At 39.4% G+C, this 18,397-nt stretch overlaps 1 protein-coding gene across 7 annotated transcripts in view; it reads left to right on the forward strand.

The window, feature by feature from the left end:
* MID1 (midline 1) overlaps nucleotides 1-18,397 on the forward strand; it is a 353,212-nt gene that overhangs the window by 213,662 nt on the left and 121,153 nt on the right. For all 7 annotated transcript variants that reach the window (XM_080376926.1, XM_080376924.1, XM_080376930.1 and 4 more), the window contains one exon: nucleotides 8,015-8,730. In XM_080376926.1, coding sequence (XP_080233052.1) covers nucleotides 8,071-8,730 — 660 coding nt within the window. In that variant the 5' untranslated portion in view covers nucleotides 8,015-8,070. The remainder of the gene's footprint in view (nucleotides 1-8,014; nucleotides 8,731-18,397) is intronic.

Consider the following 18,397-nt stretch of genomic DNA (forward strand, 5'->3'; position numbering starts at 1 on the left):
CAATCCTTTGCTTTTCTTCCTCTGAAGCATTTTGTGGAATATTAAACCTTGCATCTAAAGAATGTAAAACTATGAGAGTTGCAAGAATATAAAAAATAAAGGTCAAAAATAATTCCAAATGTATAATAGTACAGGTTTATGCACACGTGTAATATTGTATCTAATATGATAGGTAATACTAAATCAGCTATTTATTGATTACTTTGGGATTTACAGGATATGATTTTTTTCTTGACTTAGTTTTTGAGGGTCAGTTATAGTTTTAGCTCCCATGAGAAGGAATATGTGATGTTGTGTCAGAGACCTTAATTCTGTGAGATTTCTTGTCTCACTGAATAACATAAAGAATTCAGCTTTTTGAAAATACGTTCTCCTACTAGCACACGTTTTGAATAGAGAAGGATGTTTTCTAGGCTTTATACCACTACAAACAGCATAGCAGATGTGGTTTTGCTGTATTAATATCCTTTAGATGTTGCAAACAACTATCTCAACATCGTGGAAACACTCCATCTAACTTCCAGACAAGGCAGTTAATCATTCTTCTGTCAATGAAAATGCATGAATAGGATGAACTAGTAATTTTCTTTTGTGCTGAGTATTTGTTTTTGCATATCAGGAGCTGTTGAATGGCATTCTCCTTTGAATATTTATTAATTTGCACTGCTTTGATAAAAACCAGTGGGAAAACAAGTATTTGCTTGCTTCAGGGTGAGCACAGCATGCTTTCTTTTGCATTATGGAAGTTTTCATTAAACATTTCTAAAGAAAAAATTCTGCATTTTGATTATTAGTTTGTTTTATACTTCTTACACAAATTACACCACTTAAACGGATATCTCACTAGCTGTGCTACTGGCAATTGCTAGCATCAGTAGTAGTCATAGACTTCAGTGTGCTGCCTAAGGTAAAAGCTGTAATGGACTTGGGACAACATGGGCTGTGAAGCAGATGAAGCAGTCCATTGGTTTAATCACATTTGAAATGTTTATTGAATGTTATCCGAAACAATCACATTCACTTGCTGGAAGGAAAATTTATTCCAAAGACAATTTTGTGTATATTCTAGAACAGGATAGAAAACGGCAAAAAGAATAGCTTCCACACCCCACCCCACCCTGAGCTAACAGAAGAAATTGCAAGTGGTTTTTTATTGCGCATAGCAGATTTTATGACAGGAACATAAATTTTAGATTTTCCTTTTATAGTGCACTTAACAGAAAAATATTGCCACTTCAAAAACTACAACATACTATGATAGTAGCCTGCTTAAACATTCCATAGTTTGTTCAGGAATAGTGTGTGTGTGTTGACTGTAATTCCTCTTGTACTATAAATCCAGGATACATGTATGTACGCACACATGCATGCATACAAGCATAACACATTTTATGACATTTCATACTTGCATGTTTATATTTCGTATGGAATTTCATTTCATATTCATATAATAGTAGTTTAATAAATTTTATTTTCTAATGGAAAATTTTGACAAGTGTTTTCTACAAAAATACTTAATCTTCAAGTGTTGGATACTTAATTTAGCCTGTGGTCTTGTGTCCATTTATGATCATTCCTATATATAAGTCTGAAGGACCACGGTTGAAATAGCCTTAATGTAGTAGGCATCTGGTAGTAGCCTTAATACAACAAATTGTTAGAAAATAGTTAGGAAAAATGCCGTTCAAACCTGCTTTGGGTGTATTTTGGCCATAATTCACCAAAATATGGCAAACTACGATTTTGCCAAAGAGATAACACATCAAGGAATTTTGGAACATGGCACAAGTCCAGCTCTTTTGCTCAGTGCTATTTGTTAGTAAGATGCTTAAAATTTCCAGAATGGCCTACAGCTCTGCTTGCTCCTTCAATGTCAATGAGTTCACTACAAGTTAAAACTTAATGGTAACAGCTTTAATTCATGCCATGAGCTCCATCTTTACTAGAGTAGAAAGTGAAGCTTTGCAGGAGATACTCTACCACTGCTTTTTCACTCCTGGTAGACTCTTTTCTTATCTTCCCTGAAAGCTGTAGGAGCAGGAGGCAACATGTGGCCCACTAAAACATTGCCTACTAACTTTATGCTAGTAGCTACAGATTTGTTCTGCACAGGGAGAATTCTGTAGTGTTTTACTGTCAAAACATGACCTCAGTATACTGGAATTTTTGACACATTCATTGTTAAGTAGTTTTATATTTGTGGTGGGTTGACCCTGGCTGGATGCCATGTGCCCACCATGACCACTCTATCACTCCCCTGCTCAGCCGGACAGGGGAGAGAACATATAACAAAGGGCTAATGGATGGAGATAAGGACAGGGAGATCACCCACCAATTACCGTCACGGGTAAAATAGACCCAATTTAGGGAAATTATTTTAATTTATTACCAATCAAATCAGAGTAGGGTAATGTGAAATAAAACCTAAATCTTAAAACACCTTCCCCCCACCCCTCCCCTCTTCCAGGGTACAACGTCACTCCCAGTGTTCTCTGCCTCCTCCCTGCCAGCGGCACAGCGGGACAGGGAATGGGGGCTGTGGTCAGTCCATCACACGCTGTCTCTGCTGCTCCCTCCTTCTCAGGGGGATGGCTCCTCACATCCTTCCCCTGCTCCAGCCTGGGGTCCCTCCCATGGGAGAGAGTCCTCCATGAACTTCTCCAATGTGAGTCCTTCCCAGGGGCTGCAGTTCATGAACAGCTCCAGCGTGGGTCCCTTCCACAGGATTTAGCCCCTCAGGAGCAGGCTGCTCCAGTGTGGGTCCCCCATGGAGTCACGAGCCCAGCCAGCAAACCTGCCCCAGCATGGGCTCCTCTCTCCACAGGTCCGCAGATCCTGCCAGGAGCCTGCTGCAGTGCAGGCTGCCCATGGGGTCCCAGTGTCCTTCAGGCATCCACCTGCTCTGGTGTGGAGTCCTCCACCGTTAACCTCCGTGGGGTGAGGGGCACAGCCTGCCTCACCGTGGACTTCACCATGGGCTGTAGGAGAATCTCTGCTCCAGCACCTGAAGCACCTCCTCCCCCTTCTTCACTAACCTGGGTGTCTGCAGAGTTTTTCCTCTCACGTAGTCTTACTCCTCTCTTCTGCCTGCTGCTGGTGTTGTGCAGGGTTTTGTTGCCTTGTTAAATACGCTGTCCCAGAGGAGCTGCCACTGTTGCTGGCAGTGGTGACTCTGTCTTGGAGCTGGCTGGCATGGGCTCTGTCAGACATGGGGGAAGCTTCTAGCAGCTTCTCACAGAAGCCCCTCCTGTAGCTCCCCCCCCCCCCCCCCAAAGCCTTGCTATGCAAACCCAGTACAATATTTTAGGTATTTTACCTCAGGCATTATGTTAACACTTCAGAAATACTGTGTTCTGGCATGAATGTACTGGGTTAAGGTCAAGAATGTTGCTTGGCAGTATCACACTATAATTACTTTGTTAATACAAGAAATGTAAATAATTACCAGTATTATTGATCATCTAGGTAACACCAATTAAAAACAGATAAATGTAAAGACCATGTCAGGACACCAGTCACCTTTCTGGTGAGCTTTCCTAGTGAGGCTGAAATGCCTTATCCAGATCCAATTTTAAAGAACGCTGTTAAGCTTCTTGAAGTATTTTGTCAGTGTAGCATCACCAGGTACTATTGTTTTACTGCTGGATGTTTGTCTTTTTCCTAAGGATGTTAGTAGGATAATTTTTTTGGACATTAATTGTAATTTCCTGATTGTCATTTGGGTGTAGAGAGAGCGCTAGTCTGCGTACAGGACCCACATAGGGGTATTTGCTGTGAGAAGAGCTCCACGTAGCAACACATGGTTTGCAATATTTTTCTAATGGCAGGTGATTTCTTCAGGATATAGAAGTGTGTTGCTTCCTGTGAGGAAGTGCTTACAGTTCTGGTTCATGGAAGTCTCCCCCCACCAACACTTTCTGGTATCTTTATCTTGCTGCTTCTATATACTGTTCTCTGTACCTAAAACTTAGGGATCATCCATACCACTGGCACTCCCAGCAAGGAAAAATCAAGAGTCAGCCTTCAGTCAACCATGCGCTGATTTCAGGGACACATAATCACCAGATTTTCCTATAAATAATAGTGTTTCAAAAAGCAGTGAACTGTGTATTTTATGTACTACTCAGGAAATGTATTTTGGGGCTTCAGTTACTAGGGTCTCATTGAGATTAGTGGTAACAGTCCTCTCCATGTTGGTAGTATCTCGGATCCATAACCTTTTGAGTATAAAACAAGTGGAAGGTATAATACACAATTTTTGCAACATAGCATTGCATCCAGTTATGAAAGTGCTTGAGATTTTATTTTTTCTAACCTGTTCAGCTCTACTGGTACTTCACATACTAAAATTTATCTAGTTCAGCTTTAGTTTTGATTTCTCTCATGTCTCTCTACTTCTGAAAAGCTTTTAGTGCGCTTCTGTGCAGCTGAAGATATTAATACCACCTGAAAAATATATTGTGCTTAAAACAAGAGGTACAAAGATGCTAATTCCACTAGGGTTGGTAGAAGTCATGTCATGAACTACACTGAGATGGGGATTTCATTTACTGTATTGCTTGCCACATAATGCATAACTAATCATTATGTGCTGGGGAGATGTCACAAATCCAAAGTACTTAAGCATATTTTTGATTTTTTAAATAACACTTTTCTTTTGACAATCGCTTTTCTTTGATATCTGTTCTTAAAACTGCCCCTTGTGGGTAGGAAAATAATACTAAATTCAATGACATTTTGGTAATAGTATAATTTTCTGCCAGTAATTCCATATTTTTGCAAAAATGAAATTATGTACTTGAAAATCCTTCTTTCCCTTCTGTGTCTGGAGGCTGTCTATGTGGCTTTCAATTTATGGGCCATGCTGAGTATGGAATACAACCATGTGCATATATAAACCATGGATATCGAGTTTCTGCCTAATCTTCCAGTTTACTGTAGCTATGGATTCTCTACCACTCTCAAAAAAAAAAAAAAAAAACAACTGAATACAAAACCTTAAGGCAAGGGCCAGTGAGTTTGAAAGATTTTGTAGCTGGATCAGCAGCATACTCAACACTTCAGGCACCAACCTAAAAGTGAAAGCAGAAATGCAGTTGATTGAAGAGTAATCACTGGATTGCCCAGAATATACAGCCCCTCTTCAGTGCCTCTTAAAGGATTCATTATTCAGTCCCAGATGCAGTGTGTTTTGGCTTATTGGCAATTGCAAATGAAAACAGGGAAATGTCATTTTTTGTGGGGTTTCTATCAGTGTGCTCAGCTTTGATTACCTTGGAAGATAGGCTCTTATTCCAAGACGTTTACATTCTAAGATCAGATTTTGGCACTCTTGCTCATACTGAATAGCATTAGTCAGGGCTGAGCTGCTGCTCATTCAGGTCAGATAGATCAGAATTAGTCATCAATTGAGACGGTGGTATTTATGTAGAGCCATGATGGTGATTCAAACATCTTTCCATGAGGCAGTGATGCAAATGTTTTTCTGCTGCTTTTATCTGTCCCTCTCTTTTATATGAGTACTGTAAAAAAGCCCTTGGTTAAAAAAAGCGCTTTAAGAAGGAAACTGAATGAATGAAACGGTTTGACACAAGAAGGAGCAGGAGGGATTTTGTACAGAAAAGACAGCATGGAAGAAAGCCTTGTATTCCAAACACAGTCCTAGGAAACAAACCCAAAATGTTGGCAGGTTTTCAGTGGACTGCCAATAGATGAGCAACGATTAGTTTGCCTTTTTAAAATATTGTCTCCTGCCAACCCCAAATCCCCTTCTCCCATTTCCAGCGCAGCATTCAGCCTGCAAGATAAGTGGATGATGAGGTACACAGTTGTGGTGTGGAAGGGATTCAAACAATGTGAATGAGATTTTCATCTTCTGGGACTTCTGTAAGACACAGTGAAGAGGAGGAAAGACAAACTGGTCTTCATTTGCAGAAAAGGCTTTCATCTCTTCTGTGCTGTGTGGCTGTGGCTGAGGAGACAGGAGGGGAGTTGTCTTCCTGCTTACATCAAATTGCCAGACCTTTAATTTTGACCAGATGCACCATGCAATTATGGCAGCTGATGGATAGTTAGAAATGAATTACTCTTTGGCAAACTAAACTTTATTTCAAGTAAGATCAGCATCAGAGAAGATACAGGAAAGCAAATTTTTTGATGGGGTCAGTGCATTTTTTAAATGCTCAGATTTCTTGGCAGAATAAAAGGAAGCATTAATGCAAAGAGGCAAAGTATCCTCATTTCTAAGCATACCTCTGGAGCAGACGCCTTGCTGCTCTTCCCACAGAGCAAGGAGGGCTACATACCGATGGGCGGTCTGAACCTTGCCTCTGTTCGCTGAACTTTCCTTTTGCTGTCATTCGTATTGGGGTTATAGGTAGCATTCCTGTCACTGCCACTGTGCTCCGCACACTAATTGTCATGAAGTACAGAAGGTTCAAACACGCTTGGTTCCCAAGGCTGCTAATGAGCCTTGAGCTCTCCTCACCCTTAATGAACCAAGGTTTGTTTTGGGGGATTCTTGCCCATTCCTCCTTTTCCCTGGCCAGGGGAGGAGGCAAGAGTTCACACAACCGAACAATGACTTTACAGTGTAAGGACGATGCAGCTGTGCCATCTGAAGCCGTCCTCAGTTATGAGCAACAAAGCTTAAATAGATTGTACTGTGAAGAGGTACAGCTCTGTGAGTGTGAAGCATAGCTTTTGCTTCTGCTTCACTGACCTGTCTGCTTGCGGCGGTGATGGGCCCTTGACGGGAGCTTAGGCAGGGAGAGCTGCGTAGGGCGACTCTTTCAAAGCCACTCTCTGTAACACTGAGCACAGGAAAGGAAGCAAAATGAAGTTTCAGTTGATCATTGACGGGGGTGTACTGCTGTGTGTCCAGAAAATCCCATGCCCTCCATTTAAAAGTCATGGACTCCTAATCCACTTCAGGTGATTAATAAGGCTTCTAAAGCAAGTGGTAGTTCATAAGTTTTAGCCCTAGAGAGTACTCACACAAAAGCGAATGTACACAAACACACACACACACACAAACTCCTCCTAGGCAAATCACACATTTCACTGTCTCACTACACTTTACTATCTTAGTCTCTAGAGGTTCTTCTTGTACCAGAGGTTAGGATCATCAGAAATTTGGGCTAATCTACTGTTTACTGTTTACTTCCTCCATCTTACTTAGGGCATTTCAATTACGATGCTCTGTGATCCTCTAGCTATGTTTATCTTACTACAAACATGTATACATTATATATTTGGACATATGTATACAGCTACATATGCACAGAAGTACAGGTACATATAAATAAAGTTGCATAGGTTCTTGAAATACATAAGAAGAGTATATTAGTATATGATATATTTTGAATTTTATTATTTACATTATATGTAAAATACCACACGCTTTCCTAGAAATATTTTTGCTTATATATATTCAGATATATATTTACGCAAGTAAACACAGACATGTACTTTAAATGCTGTAATATGGCGATAATACCAGATGAAAATTTTAATCTGATAAAATAACTTTTTAAATTGTAATAGCTATTGTAAGGTTATCAGTTATAATACTCCAGACTAATCCTTGCACAATGCTATACAAAGGTGAAGTTTTTAAAAAAAGTTTTACTACTAGATGAGTGAAGCCAAAAGCAGCATCTGCTGAAGAAATCTAATTTTGCTGTAATAGGCTGTTCGAGGGTCATCATTCTGGTTTTTAATAATGCACAGAAACATCTGCTGTTTTCCTCGATAGCATGAGAGAGAAAGGGAAAGAAATGAAGAAGGAGCTTTGTTTTGCATTCTTAAGTGAACAGATGAAGGGAGGGGGGAAATAAAGCAGTTCGGTTTTAAATACCTTGATGTGTGCATATGCAGGTTCAAAACTTTGGATTGCTTTCCTGCCTGGTGTGGCGGGTTGATAGCCCTGAGAGCAGTGGTGAAAGTTGACAACCCCCCACGGCTGACCCCTCATGTTCTCGCTCGCCTAATCGAATTTTACGTGTGTTTCCAGATAGCTGATCAGCTTCCCTGGATTTCGCTGACGCCACAGGAAAGCTTTGCCTGAAGATGGAAACACTGGAGTCGGAACTGACCTGCCCTATCTGTCTGGAGCTGTTTGAAGACCCGCTGCTGCTGCCTTGTGCTCACAGCCTCTGCTTCAACTGCGCACACCGCATCCTGGTCTCCCACTGCGCCACCAACGAGCCGGTGGAGTCTATCACCGCCTTCCAGTGCCCGACCTGCCGCTATGTCATCACCCTCAGCCAGCGCGGTCTAGACGGGCTCAAGCGCAACGTCACCCTGCAGAACATCATCGACAGGTTTCAGAAAGCCTCAGTCAGCGGGCCCAATTCACCCAGTGAGACCCGCCGGGAGCGGGCATTCGACAGCAACAGCATGTCGTCCTGCGAGAAGGTCCTCTGCCAGTTCTGCGACCAGGACCCTGCCCAGGAGGCAGTGAAAACCTGTGTTACCTGCGAGGTGTCCTACTGTGAGGAGTGCCTGAAAGCCACTCACCCTAACAAGAAGCCATTCACCGGCCACCGCCTCATCGAGCCCATCCCGGACTCTCACATCAGGGGATTAATGTGCTTGGAGCATGAGGACGAGAAAGTTAACATGTACTGCGTGACTGACGACCAGTTAATCTGTGCCTTGTGTAAACTGGTTGGGCGACACCGTGACCATCAGGTGGCAGCTTTAAGTGAGCGCTATGACAAGCTAAAGGTTAGTGCTACCTATCAGCCTTTCTAGCCAAGCAGCGTGTGGTTGGGAAAGAGAGTGCCCTTTGGTTGCACATTAAATTCCTCGTTTGGGTAGGGGTTGGGGAAGGTAGGTGTGCAGTCTCTAATCGGACAAGGTACACATACAGATCTATATGTGCACTTGCTCATCACCCTTTAAAAGGTGTTGGATTTTGATGGAAAGATTCCTCAGTTGTGCTTTGATTTCTCTATACTATCATAAGGAATATGCAGTACATGCTACTGTTTAGGTGAATTTTCTTATCTACCTACAGCTTCATTTGTGGCAGCTGCCAAGGATTAGTGCTGACTGCACATACACAGGCGCTGATTAAAATGTCAGGCATTCTTAGCGTATTTCTGCTGTTGATTTTTTTTCATTCGGTTGCTTTCATTGTGAAAAGCCCTTTGCATCGCAGCTAACAGGAGATGCATTTATCTGTGCTGGTTTCAGGGATGCTAGCTGCCTGTCCAGCCAGGGAAACCAAGCGCCGGCTCCACTCTTCCCATGCTGCCTCCCACCCAGGCTTGCAGGTGGTGCAGTCCTGGAAACAAAACCAAAATTATTTCTGAGTTTCTTGTGGCATTCCCATGCTTCAGCAAGGTTGTGACACATCTTCCAGGTAGCTGGGCAGCTCCAGCAGCCTCCTAGCCCTGAGCAGGTTACCCTGGGTGGGGTGGCAGTCGGCAACCTGGCCTCAGGGTGCTCTGGCAGCTCTCCAGGCTGCTGGCAGAGGCAGAGCTCGTGCTGAACAACAAGGTCAAGGTGAGTGGCCTCCCACCCACCTGGGTGTATGTTCCTCTCATGCCGATTTTGGTGCTGCTGCAGAGCAAAGGCAGGAATTATACATCCCATGCTTTCCTCCTCTCAATCCCTGCAGTTGTTCTGCGTGTGCTTGTGTGCAGCTGGGGGTGGATTTTTTAAAGGTGGACTGCAGTCGAGAAACTACAAGTGCAGAGGGCAAAGCTTATCTGCCAGCCTTCACACAGAATTTTGGAGGTGGAAAAAGAAACTGAATTACTAGCTTTAACTAACTGCAAGGGTTTTCTTAAATACCTTCAGACAAAAATGTGTGGCTGCACACATCTATGATAACTTTAGGTAATTGCAAGTGAAAGCTGCATACACATGCTGTGTGGCTTTTGTGCCTTTATGCATGTGCAAACATGCAGATCATATTCTATGATTATATTAACATAATGGAAGACACTTCTTTACCTGGACCTGATAGCTTCCCTTCATTTCTTAAAAACTTCTTTCATTTAATATGGAGAAGTTCTTACTTTTGCTTTCTTTTCTTCTGAGTTGGTTTGTTATTTTAAAGGCAAGAGTTTAGCCACTGATAAAATGGGGCATGGACTATAAATGTGAATAGAAGATGCACACGCTTACAGTGCTTTTCAGTAATCCAATGGGTTTATGTCCTTAACAGGTGCTACAGTTTAGTAAGCTAAACAGTGTATTATTTATCAACTTTATATGAGTAGGAATACACTACTTAATGTGAAATACCTTCAACGTTAAATACTGGATAACTATATTTTTGAGGATGCAAAAAAGTAGTAAACATTTCTTAGTGTTGATGTACATAAATAGGGCAACTCTTCAAAGACTTTAAAAGGCATGAATTTTCTATTGACATCTTTGACTTAATATTGCAGATAGTTACAAAACAAAAATAAAAAAGAGGGTATTTTTGTATGATCTATGGCTTTTCTGTGCAAAGATGCCTAAGCATACTCTGAAAGGGTATCTCAGACAGGGAAGTAACGTTTATATTAGACATTACCCAGTTTAGCTAACTTGGCAGGAAGCCTAAATGAGTACTTTCCACCACTGTCCTTGAAGAGTAATTCAAGTACTAATTTAATGGTTAGTGTAGGCCTAGTAAAATAATTCTTTCCTTATAACGGCAACTCCTAGAATTGTTTATAAGACCTGTTTAGGTTTTTTGAGATGTGGACTTTTTTTTGTACCCAAACTATCTAAAAGTAGTTTACACAGACAGTTATTAGTCTCCATGAAACCCGGTTCCTGTCCTTTGTCATGAAGATGTCTGCTTCACTTTGCTAATGCCAACAATGACATCAGTCATGCCAATTATGCCAGTGGTTATGACGTGTTTCTACCCTGAGCCCAGGAACAGTAGGCTAGGTGGTTTCCATCCAGAACCCACATGTATTCGTAAGAATGTAATCTGAAAACCATGTCTTTCCTCATTGCCTCTTCCATCTCAGAAATTTGTGCTGTTTTATGTATCAACTGCAGAGAGTGAGGTTTTCAATTCCATAGATAGGCATTTATCCCTCAGGAGTAAAGGAACAATACCTGTTCAGTGTTTGGTAGCTGATGGGCAAGAATTTCAGGTCTATTTTCACATTCAGGCCTCCTCTATGAACAGTGACATGACCTCTTGAGTCACTGGTCTATGCTGCTAACATAAATCTTAGGTACAAACTTTCAAATGGTCTTTTTCAACTTAAGAGATGATGTGCACGTGCCATTGGCACATTCAATGTTCAAGCAGATCAGAAAATTCCCACCTAAAAAACCATGTTGTTGACTGCTGTATTGCTTCTGCGGGTTTTTATTATATCTGAGGGTTGATATAAAGGCTATTCAAATCTTAAAAAAAAAAAAAAATCTGAAAGAATGAGTGTGCAGTAGCCACTAGTATAGAGAATTCATTTAAAAATGGGTGTCACTTGTATGTTTAAAAAAGAAAAGCAGCACCACTTAAGTGACACTTTCTTTTTTTGTGATTCTTCTTTTTAAATCGACACATTGTTAATGCTAACAACAGCAACTGGTGTTGCTCTGGGCGTCAAGCTATGCTAATCACTTGCATTCTCTTCCACTGGTGTTACTAATTGTTTCAACAATATCTCACCCTTCATTAAGCATAGGACAAAAGATGCCATTACAATCTAGCTCCTTTTGTGACAAAAATGAAACTGCTTAATTAGGAGTTCTGTACACTTGTCCAGCAGAGGTGTCTACACTGGTGTGTTTAATAGTCAATGTAACAGCAATTGTGGGCATCTCAAAATGAGAAAGTGTTTTCTTTTGGCAACTGTGGCTCCAATCCTGAGAGGGGCTTTTCTTTCTTGACTTGCACTGGGGTGGAGGGGGTTGAGGACACTTGTGTTCTTCCAGGAGCAGTCTTTTCTTGCTTAGCTACGCAACTACAGGATATACCTTCACGGTTATGGTTGATTTAGTGTTTATAGATGTGTTTAGAGTTTTTTTTCTTAAAAGTAGGTCATAGACAGATGCATATTAAAAATGGTAAAATGATAAATGATGACCAAAACAGAGAACAGGAAATATCCTGGTGATACACTGAATTTATGGGTGGTGGTCAAAATTGTGGTATAAATTAGAAATAATTTTGAGTTTCATAAAAAATGAGGGCTTTAAAAATAGAAAATGCAAATGCTTATGGTTACACCACCATATTACCTCAAAAAAATATTTATGGCTGGTTACTCTTGATACTGATTCTTTGCTTTTTGTCTTGTTGCAATGGAAAGGAAAAGACAGTTTAAAAATATATTTGTTTTTTTCAGAGAAAATTCATAGAATTACCATTGTTCTATAGATATATTTATACTCAAGGAATTGATAAGAAAACTGAAAAGATAAGATTCATTTTGAACAATGGGGAGAAGTTACATGGTGTGGATGGAAAGATATCACTCATTTAGTGTTGGTGAAGGCCCATGAAGACGTGTAAAAAAAAGGAAGATAGACAGTAAACCACATTTTTAAATGCTGTAAAGCCAGGATAACTCCATTCAAAGCAATGTTTTTCCTTGCTTTCATATTTACTGAAAATCTGACTGTTGATGCATATGTTCTTGCCAAAAAAAGAATTTTGGCACAATGTTTGTACTGCTTTGTCGAGAAAGATCTTTTGTTGAATGGAACTGCTGTAGGTTAGCTGTGCTTCTCCATATTTTTCTTTGAATGTTATTAGTGTTGACGTGTATTGGGCATGTTTATGAAGGCAGGGCAGCTCTCTGAATGGCAGTCCGAAATTCCAGGAACAAAAGGGAGCTTCTTGTTTGCGTGTTTTTCACCTAGTTTTAGTGGCAGAATCCATACACATCTATTGATCCTACACTGTTGATTCAGGATGCAAGGATGTGTTTTTCTACAGTGTGTCGATTCAATTACTGACAAATATTTTTTTGGTGTGAGGCAGACATAAATTCTTCCCATGTAGGGAGAACTGCATTCAGCTCTTAGAAGTGTTACTGTGTAAAGGTAGGAGACTTTGTCGAGTCCACAGCTTCTACAAATAGAGCACCAAAATATGTCTGCTTCCCTGCTATGTATGTTATTAATTAAAAAACTTTTCATATTTAAATTTCTTTGCAGAATACAGGCAAAATATGTGTTGAAGCTTTCCAAATGTTTTTATCTGGCATTATCTTGTAGTTGCAGCTTTATCATTAATTGGTATACTACAATACCATAAGAACCCAGCGCTCAATTCTTTGCTGTACAAAGAGTGGGTTTGACCATCTGGAAACACTGGTTTCTGGATTTACATATAAATATATTTTGCACATACAAGTAAAAGTGTGTCTATATACATTGTATTCATTTTATGTGCATATTTATAGTGCTTCTTTGGTATATAAAGGCAATACTACCTATGTTTCTATTATCATGGTTTAACCACAGTTGGCAACCTAGCACCACGCAGCCACTTGCTCACTCCCCCTGACCCAGAGGGATGGGGAGGAGAATGGGAAAGGAATGTAAAACTCGAGGGTTGAGATAAGAACAATTTAATAATTTAAACAGAATAAAAAGGTAATAACAACAGTAACAATAATAACAACAACAATAATAATGACGATGATGATGATGATGACAGTTATAATGGAAAGGTGGGGGAAAGGATAAAATCCAAAGGAAAAGGGAGAAAGAAAAACAAGTGATGCACTGTACAACTGCTCACCACCCGCTGACTGATGCCCAGCCAGTCCTCAAGCAACGATCTCCCTGGCCCCACCTAAGCCCCCAGTTTATAAACCAAGCATGTCGTTCCATGGTATGGAACACCTCTTTGGCTGGTTCAGATCAGCTGTCCTGGCTGTGTCCCCTCCCAGTCTCTTGTGCCCCTCCAGCCCTCTCGCTGACAAGGCCCAAGAAACCAAAATCTTAATATAAACATCAACCAGCAACAACTAAATCCATCAGTGTGTTATCAACATTGTTCTCACATCAAAGCCACAGCACAGCACTGCACTAAGAAGAAAGTTAACTCCATCCCATCAAAACCTGGACTTGTGTATATAGATTTGTTTGTCTAGCATAGAAGTACATGTAAATTCTAATAATGTCTAAGTTCATGAATATCTGGAATCTGGGATTTGAATAAATACACACATGCCTATATTTTAAGTAAATATATACAGTTTCATATACATGTGTGGGTCAGTAAAAAATATATTTGATCATATATATATACAAACTACACATTAATTGTTACTTGGTATATGGTTTTGATATATCTTTTTTTAGTAGCTGAATATTTTGACATCTAAATTTATAGTTTCCTCGTGTACCCTTTTACTTTACTAACTTCTTTTTTTTAAAGAAGTTAACTAAAAAAATTCCAACTGATACGTAAAGACATAGTATATCAATATTATAGTTATATATGTTACTAAATGCTTAGACAAGTGGTGCTTTCCCTTACGTTGTACTTAAGAGATTCAGAGTATTGAAAGTTACTTTCTGTAGTGTCCTTTATTCAGGTTTAACATATAGTTTAAAACACTATATCCAACCTGAAAAAATGGGGAACTTGTGGACTTTCATTATTATTACATTATTATTAAATTAGATGCAGCTTGATGTTATTACTAGATCATTATTAGATTAGATACCACTTAGCAGATATTTCTTTGTATTGATTTTTGATGATATTGAAAAGATGAATGGTCACATCTGTTAGTATAGAATATTATCTCCTATTACTTAGCCCAGAAATAGATGCAAAAATGTAACTAACTTGCTGTGCTTCAGTATTTGCAGAGATACAAAAATATTAAGGTATTGCATGGAAGAGCATCACTATAAGAATGAACTTCTTTACTACAAATGTTTTCCAGCTACACTTATTTTATTACATAAATATATAAATATAAAGGCAGACTTTTGAACATTCTCTCCCTTTAGTGTTGTCTCAAGTGACTGTGTTTCCTCCATCTGGTATTTGTTGGAGTTTAGAAGGATGATAGAAAATGTCAATACAGTAATAACAACATTAGTCCTTTTCAGGGGAGTAGTTTGGTTGGGGTTTTTTTTGTAAACTTTAGACCGTTTTGCATAGTTTGAAATTCCTTGTGTTTATGACTGTGGATAATGAACCATGACTTTATAATAATTATAAGTACTATGAGATTGTTTCTATCTATCTATTGAAGATTCTTTAAATAATATAAGCCATAGTTTTTGAAGATTTACTTTCACAAATGTAACAGTTGACAAATCTTTCAAAACTGTTCACATGTTACTTATTTCCTTTGATTTTTAGTGGAAATGATGGTGTTGAGGGCATAATCTATTCAGGAAGAACAAGAGAAATGAAATTTTAAATAGTACAGCATTATTATCTTTGTTCTCATGACTCTGGTGTTCAGTGAAGCCAGACCAGGCATTAAGTAAAATGTATTTTTGTACTCTTCCATGGCACTGGTCCAAGCTGTTCAGATAACAGACTTAAAGTCCATGTTCTAACTCTGAATTTGCTCATTGTAATGACCTCTTGACTGACCCTTCGTTGCTTACACTTTTTTTGATAATATGATGCTTGAAATTTGATGGTGGAATATAATGCACAAGAGATACTTGCTCAGGATGAAAATTTGTGTTTAAACAATAAATAATAAAGCAAGGAAAAAAGCAATAAAAATGGAAATGAAGCAAATGGATGAGGTTAAGGGCAAATAACGGACCATTTTATAACATTGGGCACAGGTTGACCCTTTGTTTAGGAAATGTAGTGTCTACCAGAGTAACAGAGCTGGTAACAGGAAAAGTTACAAACAAGTGACCTTTCAAAGGCAGAACATTTACAGGGTTTATCATAACAGTACATTTTCTTATAACTAATATATAGAATGAGTAAGTTCATTCTTTCAGTGCTTTACCGGGGAATAAAAATCCCAAAATACCAAATTACCAGAAAAAAAAATCCTAAAATCTGGATGTAAATATCTCCCAAATAAGCACTGCAGAACACTTAATATTTCAGAATTCTCTCAAGCTTTAATTTAATATGTTCAATTACTCCATTAAGAGAAATCCAGATTACTTTAACCCTGCCCTGTAATGACACACAATTGTAGGAGCATGATTAAAGCATTTTAGTTCTTCATCTTATGTTGAATAGTTTTCATGACATAGTCTATTTTTTTTGTATTGCCTGATCTTAAAACAGAAATACAACAATGATCCCAGTACACTACTTTCCATTTCAGGCTTTACAAGTGTACATCTATTATGATTTTCTTTGGCCCTCTTTTTTTCCAGCCAGCGGTACACTTCCTAGTGAAATGATAATACTTGTATGTATCCTCATTGCTGTGAACCTATACATAGGGGTTCATACCTATCAGAAACGGTGCCTAATTTGGACAGCCTGAATAGTCCGTGGAGAGGGAATCTCCTCCAGAAGGTTATGGACTGGAAATCTGTGTTGGGTTGCTAAAGAACACTTTGGACTCAAAGCCTGAAACAGGTGATGAGACTGTGTGTTCCCTCTTCCTCCCATCTGTATTTACTTCTCCCCAAAACCAGCCATCCAGCCCTGTATCTCCCTTGATATGCCTTGACCCTCCATGCAGGAAACCTTTTCTTTTGCTGGGAAGGACGTTGTTGCCCTCGAGAGCAAGCACCCACACTGAGGACGTGGGGTGAGGGGATTCCTGCCTGTCACAGCTTTCACATCTCATTTATAATGTGCTCTTGCGAATCAGACAGAGCCTGCTCTGTTTGCCAGTTACCTGAAATCGGTGAAAAATGGAGGAGCAAAGAAAATGGAAAATTAGATGATTTTATCATAGTGTGACTATACCGAGTTATTCCTAGACCTTCTGTAAATCCTTACTTAAGCAATTCTTACCCTTCTACAATATAAATGCTTAATAGAAAGTCTTCATCACTAAAATGCTTAGAACATTTGGGGTAGTCAATAAATAATATATCACTGACTTTCCTAATGATATACCTTGATGGTGCCAGCAGAATTGCTTTTTAAAATAGCCTTTTTTAAATTCTGCAGGCTGGAGTGGAGGTATCACTTGTTTTATGAGTATCTCCTTTGTGTGGGATGTTGGTCCTATGCAATATCCCGGTTTATGACTGTGGAAGGAAAGCATGTGCAGGTTGTTTAATGCCTCGGACAAAAGTGCTCAAGGGACTGGAGCTCTGGCCTGCCTCTGTACTTCATAGGTCCCCTCTGTTAGAACTTTGTGACCCGCTTTCAGCTGTCCCCAGTTGTCAAGATGTGAGACTGTCATAATTGCACTGCAAAATTTAGAAGATGCTGTGCCTCTTCCTTGCACTTGTTTGCATATACACCTTGTCATCTTTGAAAGAGCTCCATGAGATTCTGAGCACTGCAAACTGGAAAGGGAAGAAAAATGGACAAGCAATGGGTCCATAGCCAGGAGTATGATTCTGTAGAAATATTTCCCCATCCATCTCAATTACAGCACTATGGCACTTCCAGATTTTTTGGGCTATTTATGTGTTTGTATTGAGTGCATGCTCAAAGTTGCATCAGTTTGACTTTGAAAGCAACAGGGTTTGGTGGTTTGGGTTTTTTCCGTGCTTACAACATTTTTATTTTTGGAGAAATGAAAATTTCCTGCCAAAATGTAATCTCAGTCTTCTCTTTTTAAACTTTGCAATTTTAGCTTCCTTACAGTTTGTTGGCCATAATAACATAAATTAGCAGTATGGTCCTATAATTATATTTTACAGCATGAGAAGGATCAAATTCAGCACAGATGAGAAATGTAACTGGAGTGCCTATGGCTAGCTTTTTCCTTTGTGATTTATCTGTTCAGTTAGTTGTGATATGGAGAATGATCTTCGTAACTATGACAGAGCCTCATCCATAGCCTTTTAGTGGCCTACAGAACACTGGCTGCAAAAACCAAATGCTGCAAATTTGAAAAGGCAAGGATATTTTGGTGGAATAATATACAACTTCATCTCTATTTGGGGGAAGAAAAAAAAAAAAGAAATCTGTAATGTTTGCAACTTTGGAATAGATGGTATTCCACTCTACTATCATCTCTGCCAACCACATCTGTAAAGTATAGAAATTCTATTTTACTTAATTTTACTATGCTAATTCCCAAAGGCTCAATTAAAAAAAACTCCTGTAATGTAAGATTGTACAATTACATGAGATGTAACCCCAGCTTCAAGAAATAGTCATTCAACTATGCTTAGAACTAAATACAAAAGCAAGCATGACAGGTATGTGGAAATTTTATATGGTTACAGTAATATTCAGGCAAGCTGTTGGCATCATGTAATGGGTAAGATTAAATAAGAAAAAAGTTTTAAATTAATATTGGCTAGTTTCACTAGTCAGTGGAGGCACTACTATTTG

This window comes from Falco punctatus (genome assembly GCF_963210335.1).
Source record: "Falco punctatus genome assembly, chromosome: 2".
Classification (NCBI taxonomy): Eukaryota; Metazoa; Chordata; class Aves; order Falconiformes; family Falconidae; genus Falco; species Falco punctatus.